Below are 8121 nucleotides of genomic sequence, written 5' to 3'. Positions count from 1 at the left end.
ATAAATACATAATTTATTTATTTTTTGAATACAAATACATAATTTGTTAATGTGTGACCCAATAACAAATAATTTGTACAATGGACTAATTATTAATAAAATTTTCAATATAAATAAATAAATAAACATATATTTATATATAAAGTAAAAATAAAAAAGAAAATCGGGAATCAACAGTCCCAAGAAAAATAAAGAACGAATATCCGAATAAACCATAAGTCTCAATATCCCATCCCTAGTTGAATTTTCCTTTTCCGCAACCGCCTTATTCCCATAATTCTTTTGTTCACATAATCACTCTATAAATAGGCGCCGATCCTCTCTCTGTTTCTCTCGAAGGTGCCTACGAGTCTTCAGCATCTTCTTCTACTCTTCCCTACTTTTCAGGCGTTCAAATCATGACTCAAACATTGAATTCTAGCAACAATCGCGACAAACTCAACGGCCTCAAGCAGTCAATCAAGTTTCTCTACAGTTATGGAGGCAGAATCGTTCCTCGTCGTCCCGACGGCAAGCTTCGGTATATTGGCGGCTTAACGCGTGTGCTTTCGGTTCATCGCTCCATCAATTTTGCAGGTTCGTTGAGGATTTTGTGTTTTTTCTTTTTGTGATTTGTTATTATTGTTATTGTTTGTTTTGTGGATGTTTTGTGGAATTGGAGTTGAAATTGCGTGCGGTTTGTGTAGAGCTGATGGTGAAGTTTGGAGAATCGTGCGGAGAATCTATGAGCTTGAGGTGTAAGCTTCCGACTGAGGATTTGGATGTTCTGGTCTCGGTGAGGAGCGATGAGGATCTCGCGAATGTGATTGAAGAGTACGATCGCGTCTCGGCGGCCACGAATCAGGAGATGAAGATCCGAGCCGTGCTTTCCCCGATCAATCCGCTGAAAAAGGTCTCTCCTCCGTCCTCGCCAATGTCCTGTTTCGATTTTCCGGCGACGTCGAGATTGTATCCGGTTAAAATCTCCGGATACCACTCGCCTCCGCAGTACAAGGCGTCATCGTCGAGTAGATGCTCCTCACCGGTTTTTGGATATCCAGTCGGCGGCGAGAGGCTTCGCCACTGTCATCACTGCAAAGGAGCTGCAAGCCATAGGCCGCAGCACGTCTACACTGTTCTTCACGGAAACCGCAGCCAATAGGATCCATTAAACCACACAAAAAGGGAAAAACATATAAAAATTCAAAAACTATACCAAAACAATTTAACTAAGAAATATATACCAGATATTTTGATTGTGAATTGTTCATAATTTGTCCAATTTTTTGCGGTGGATTTTTGAGATCCAGTTCTGATCTCAATTCTTTTATCCATAATCTTGTGGATTCATGCTTTCGTCGTTTTCGCATCTCGGGACGTCGACGTTAGGGTTCTGTTTCTCCGCCGTCGAATTTTCCGTTATTTCCCGCGTTTGCCGTAACGTACATCCCTAACGGGCTTCCGTTACGATTCATGCCACGTATGACCCGTGTGGCACTCGCGTTTAGGTCCCACTATATTTATGGACCACATTTATTATACTTTTTTTAAAAAGAATTTATTATACATTATTATTTGCTTTATTCTTTTTAATTTTTTTATAATAATATGCATTTATAATATATTTACTAACTTCCCTTATCTTTTTCGGTTTTGGTTAGGTATTTGCAGGTCATTATTGGTGGGATGTGATTGGGACCGTAAACAAGTGGGAACATTCTTGTAGAACGCAATTCTGGGAACAATTAGTGGGACACGTACACCTAATGCCATTATTACCAAACAAATCAATTAATTTCTTAATTGGATTTTAGTCGAAGAGAACGAATAGAAACCCCCAAAAAAAAAAAAAGGAATTATGAATACACAATCTCAACTATGGATTTGAAAAAGAAATGATAAACCATTAGAAATTTTAAAACAGTTATGCTAGTATCTCCTATACAAATTACTTCATAATATAGTGTTATTTTTAGTATATTTAACTATTATAATTTTTGTGAAAAAAAAAATTTAGAAAGCTACACTAAGATGAGCTATTTGGTAAATAGCTTATTATGTTAATAAGTTGTTAGCTTATTATGGCTATGTTTGGCAAACCTAGTTGAAAAAGTAGCTGACAGCTGAAAAGTAGCTGAAAACTGAAAAGCAATAAGCTCGAAGTTGAAATCTGACCGTTATGCTTAAAAGTGTTTGGTAAAATTAGCTTTTTGATAAGCTGATAAATCTAAAAAGACTAAAAAAAGACATCTTCATATAATTTAAATAGTTTTAAATTTAAATAGGTTTGTTTATATATTAAAATATAAAACAGTGAAATCAATATATTTTAATAAAATATAAATAAGAACATATATTTGAAAACATATAAAGTAAAACAAAATGTTTATAATTCATAAGATTAATCCATACAAAAACCAATGTTACGTTCAAACAGTAAATTGAAATTACAACCAAACATATTGAAGAGAAAAAGTAAAAAAGGCTTAGCCAAAAAGGTTTTAATTGGGAAGGGTAAATAATATCATTTTTTTTAAATAATAAGGTTAAAGATGGAAAAAAAAGTTAGGAAGCTACTAGCTTATTTTGAAGCGTTCAAAAATAAGCTCTTATTTTAAACTACTAGCTTATTTTATGAGCAGTATCAAACAGAGCTTATAGCTTATTAGTAGCTTAAAATAAGCTATAAGCTCCTAAATAAGCTCTGCCAAACAAAGCATATGTTAGTACGTTTGATTAGTTAATAGTATTAGCTGATTGTAAAAAAGTGTTGGTGGTAAATTAGTTGTTGACTAATAATTGATTACATGCAAAATAACTTTCTCAAAAAGCACATTAAAAATGTTGTTTTGAATAATTTTTAAAATTTTAACTTTTTAAATAAGTTAAAATTGGCTAATAGTTATCAAATTGGGCCTTTAGATTAATTAGGAATAGCATTAGTGATCTTTTAAAGACCTACTAAGGTTTAGCTCAACATACTTCATTGAAAACATAATTAAAATTTGGAGAGAAATTTATTATTAAAAGTGTTTTGTAAAATTAAAGTTTAGATTAGTTAGTATATATATATATATCTGTTCAAATGTGATCGCACTTTCCCGTGCGGTCGGTGCGGTTCACATAACTCAATGTTAGAAAATGCACCACAATGAAAATACACAAAAGCACCATTTTCTTATATATATATATATATATATATATATATATATATATATATATATATATATATATATATATATATATATATATATATTGTTTTTGTATTATTGTATATATGTCAACAAGTACATTTTATTGTATTTTTGAAGAAAAAATGAAGTATTTAAGTAAAACTTTTTAGTTTATATATAATTATAGAAAACAAAGTTTTACTTAAATAATTATGGGAAACTAAAATATTGAGATATTTGTGTGATATTGAGTTAGGAGTTACACAAAAATTGAAAATTTTATATCAAATGTGTCAAAAATAATATTTAATAAATTAAATGTGAAAATGACTTAATAAACTTGGAGCTATTCTCTCAAAAAAAAAAAAACTTGGAGCTATAAATGAAAACAATTCAATATTTTTATCTACACAAATAGAATGGAGGTAGTCATTAATAAAAATTATTATTATTATTATTATTATTATTATTATTATTTTGAGTAATGAGGGACAAGTCATTATTATTGATTCAGGGCCATAAGGTTTTTCAAAAATCATTTTAAAGTTTTAAATTTATAAAAAAGAAGAATTAAAATTGATGAGAGGTCTCTAATAAATAAGACCTTTTTTTTTTCAAAAAGTAATATTACTTTATAAATGGTATATAGTCAATAGTTAATATATATTTTGTCCAAATTTGGCCAAATTAATTGTTGCATTTACCGCACACTTAATAATCATCTTTATTAAACAAACAATTAATAAAATTGTAAAATATTCTTTGTTACATAAATTTAGGAACAATAATTCTTTTTTATTATATACATATTTTTTTTAATGAAATGTTATTTTTAATTTTGTATTATGATTTTATGCTTTGTGAAGCAAAGTTTCCGTGAGAGTAACGCAAAAGAATTAGTACAAAAAAGCAGAACATTAATGGGACATGGTAGATACAGCTTGAAAGTTGGAGATTTGTGTTAGAAGCACCTGGACAGCCGACACCTGGTCTTTTTAATGTTCCAAACACCCTTTCAACTCCTTGCATTTCAATTCTTTGCCACACAAAATTTTTGGAGTAAATATCATTCCTATTTAGCATTTTTCTTTCCTTGAATTCACAATTATACAATTAATGATGGATATATTACAAATGAGCCCCGGACAAATCAATTCGATAGAGCGAACCCGACTGAACTTTGACCTAAGGCCAAGTCCTGAGCTTGGCGCTTCGGAAGTCCCACGCCAAATACACCTCGGAGGTTTCACGTCGAGCTTTGAGCTCGGCACATTGAGGAGGTCCAAGGCCAAGCTCCGAGCCCGACGCCTCGAAGAGGTCCAAGGCTGAACTCTTAGACTCGGCTTCCATGGTTTCATGGACGGTTGTAGTGCGCATAGTGGATGCGTTAAAACCGGTCAAGGAGGTTCAAACTATCCGTCATTTTCTCGCGGGAACAGTTAGGTGCGGCCTAGTATAAAAAACTCCCCTTTGTCTTATTAGGGGATCACCATTCAATCTTTTTGTAATAACCTTACACAACACATTAATACAAACTTTATCTCTATGATTAACAAGTTATTGTCTTTTCCATTCTATTACCTTTATCTTTATTTTCTATTATTTATCGTTTAATTATTGGGTTATTCGAGTCGACCACCTGTGTCAATATAATCCATCAATTAGAATTTGTCAAATACTCATAAATAAATAGGGTCTAAAATATAGAGACTCTACCGTATATATAATTATCTTTTGATGACAGATAAATTTCCTAACTTCATTATTGAAGAATTTCACACCTTATTCATCAAAGAGTGATGCTATTCCCTTTATGATTTCAGCTCCTAATATTCAATTTTTTACGGACAATATGCGGTTGGCTCTATTTGTATTTCATTAATAAATAATTTGTTTTTTTAATGTGGGGTGGGGCAATTTATATCATGGACTATGGTCCACATAAAATTATAGATCCTGGGTCAAAATGACGAGGTACAAAATGCATACTCGTAAGGAATAGAATTTCATAATGCAAGACATAAAAAATTACAATACAATACACATACACATCACACATGTTATATATTTACTTATTTTTCAAATCTAATTTATCTACAGAATTTATGTTCATAGGCACACAATTTTACAATACAAGACACATAAATTTATAATATAAGACACAATTACTAATTTGTTTAGGTACAAAATTCATATTCTTAAGATACAAAATTTTATAAAACAAGACACTAAAACTCACAACATAATACACATATACATGTACCAAGATCTACAGTGCATTGTAAACCTCGTCGATGGTATGTATAAGGATTGGTGGGGTGGGGTGGGAGTGGGATGGGATGGGATGGGATGGTATAGTTTTCGTGACTTCATCAAGTCACTACATTTTTGTTTCAAAGTTAATATAATATTGCAGTCTTTTACAACAATGTTTCTTTCTAAACTTGAAAAAAGTAAGACATTTGGTCCTATCAATTAATATAAAAATAGAGGAAAAAAGTAATATGTGATTAAAAACAAGTACTCTGTCAAAGACTTTGTGGTCAAGCGGTAGTTGTGGCCCTCTCAAATGAGAGGTTACAGGTTCAATTCCTAGTATACTACATTCTAATAGAGTCAATAGTATTCAAATAAAAAAAACCCAATTCTCCTTTAATGTATATTTGTGAAATGCCCTACTGTGTAGTTGTTATGCTATGGACACGGGTCATGTTCACAATTTAGAACTCTATGTTCATAATTTTAAAATTCTATGCTCACAATTTTAGAACTTTATATTCATAATTACAGAATTCTATATTCACAATTTCATAACTCTACTAATAATATTAGATACTCCCTCTGTCCCATTTTACCTGTCTTGTTTACTATTCATTGGTCAAACCAACTCTTTCTTCATCGCTTATTTTCTTTAGTAATTTTTAATTATTTTTAAATTTGATTTTTTGTGTTTAATAGTACTTTTAATGTAGTTTTTAAATATATAAATTTTATATACTAATAAAAAATTAAATATTATGAAAAATTGAATTAAAAATAACTCCAGTCAAGCCTCGTTAACCGAATCAGACAAACAAAATGGGACGGAGGTAGTACCTGATTTTGAATTTTTTTTATTACATTTTTTTTTTGGGTTGGGACCATTTTGAACAATTTAAGGATATTTCACTAAAATGGCATCGATTTGAGAAAAATAACTCATTTTAAAAAATACGAAAAAATTAAATAGCTAATCGGCAGCCTAGACACCCGCCTAGTTTTGTCACAACCTAATCGGCGCCTAGGCGGCCGGCCGCCTAGAACGGCGATTCCATTGAATTTTTAAGCGGCCGGCCACCACCTAGCGTCTAGGCACGGATTAATCGACTCCTAGACGCGATTTTTACAACATTGCTATATACACATAAATACTCATCTTCACTACTACTTTTATTATAAGTTGAAAATACTCATTTTGATTATATTGAAAATAATCGTTTTTGTTTTATATTTAAAAATTGTACTAATTATTTACTTATTTTAATTTTTGTTTTGAGCATTAATTTAATTGCGCAATTCGTGTATTATAACTAATCTCTAAAATAAAATTTAATACTACTAATGCAAAGTGCAAGGCTAACAAGGTTAAATTTATAGTACTGGCGATACTCATAATTAAGATATTTAATTCCAAGATATATTTGATATTAAAATATTATAATTAAAATTTGACTCAAATCTTTTTTTTTTTTTAAGGATCCGTCAAATATATTTGATCAGAATCCATAAAACAATTTCATATGTGACTCTGTTTCTTGTGTTTAAAACAAATTGTTCATGCATTAGCCAGGACAGCTGGCGACGGAGCTAGTGTGGGCCTGTAAGGGCAGCTCCCCCCTCCCCACTCCACCCCTTTATATATATGTATGTATATATACACATATTTAGCATTAAAGTGTATATAAAACTTATATTTATATTCAAATTATTAAGATTTTGAGTAGTTTAGTTGGTTGAACTCTAAATTTAATGTTAGTGGGCCTATGTCACAAGTTCAAATCTCGTTAGTAGCATTCACCTTTGTTATTATGTTATACCACATTCAAGTATATTTTAGGTTCCGTCCTTAACTATGATAATCATCAAAAAAATTTAACTTTATCATAACTCTTTGATATTTTGTCATTAATATTTCTAACTTAATTTAAATTTCGCTTCTACTCAGTAAATTTTTTGCCTCCATTCCTGTCCGTCTGGCTCCCATTGGGAACATAATCCTCCAAATTGTATTCGCCATTTAGTTACGAACTCATATTAGTAATAGTAATATCGTTTTTGCTTTAAAATAAAAAATAAAAAAATTCCACATGTCAAGTAGCTCGACTGGGAATTGGAGGTCAAGTACAGTTTACAATTAAACTACCATTTCCCTATTTCTACTCTATACAGGTAGTGGTTAAAATGGAATCTCTCCCACATGTTACACATGTCGAGTGCCAACAAATCCCAAAATCACACATTTCTTATGAATATGTACTTATTTATTTATTTAATTTGACATTGGTTACTATATCAATTTTTTTAATTGGGTCACACTTGTGTGAGACCGTCTCACGGATCCTTATTCGTGAGACGGGTCGGGTCGGGTCAAAGCACCATGCAAATGTCATACTTATATGTGCAAATCTCACACTTATATGCTCAAATATAACACTAATCGAAAATACAATTTTTGTTACTTAAAAGTAATACATTTTTCATAATAAGTAAGGTTGACAAGTACCTCTCACTTATAAGGGCAAATATAATACTTTTAAGGAAAAATTAATACTTTTAAATCGAAATGTAAAAGTATTGTATTTTCCCTTAAAATTATTACATTTACCCTAATAAGTAACAAAAATTTTATTCCTGATTAGTATTACATATTAGCATATAAGTATGTCATTTGTGCATATAAGTGTTACTTTTGTATCTTGACCCGACCCGT

At 31.0% G+C, this 8121-nt stretch overlaps 1 protein-coding gene across 2 annotated transcripts; it reads left to right on the top strand.

Annotated features, from left to right (window-relative positions):
- Nucleotides 1-252: 252 nt before the first annotated feature.
- LOC115996255 lies at nucleotides 253-1957 on the top strand. 2 transcript variants are annotated; one of them, XM_031235422.1, is made up of 3 exons: nucleotides 253-576; nucleotides 687-892; nucleotides 1641-1957. In XM_031235422.1, the coding sequence occupies exons 1-3, from the start codon at nucleotides 399-401 to the stop codon at nucleotides 1791-1793; spliced, it is 537 nt and encodes a 178-aa protein (XP_031091282.1). In that variant the 5' UTR covers nucleotides 253-398; the 3' UTR covers nucleotides 1794-1957. The 2 variants fall into 2 exon arrangements, with proteins under 2 accessions (XP_031091282.1, XP_031091281.1); XM_031235421.1 differs by lacking the exon at nucleotides 1641-1957 and having other exon boundaries at nucleotides 266-576; nucleotides 687-1309.
- Nucleotides 1958-8121: the final 6164 nt, after the last annotated feature.

This window comes from Ipomoea triloba, chromosome 11 (genome assembly GCF_003576645.1).
Source record: "Ipomoea triloba cultivar NCNSP0323 chromosome 11, ASM357664v1".
NCBI classification, from domain to species: Eukaryota; Viridiplantae; Streptophyta; class Magnoliopsida; order Solanales; family Convolvulaceae; genus Ipomoea; species Ipomoea triloba.
This window is presented reverse-complemented; position numbering and strand designations above follow the sequence as displayed.

Excerpts from the sequence above, each read along its gene's own strand:
- LOC115996255 (XM_031235421.1), top strand. The coding sequence starts at position 399 with ATGACTCAAACATTGAATTCTAGCAACAATCGCGACAAACTCAACGGC. Across the intron at positions 577-686 it reads TCGCTCCATCAATTTTGCAG|AGCTGATGGTGAAGTTTGGA; the intron begins GTTCGTTGAGGA and ends CGGTTTGTGTAG.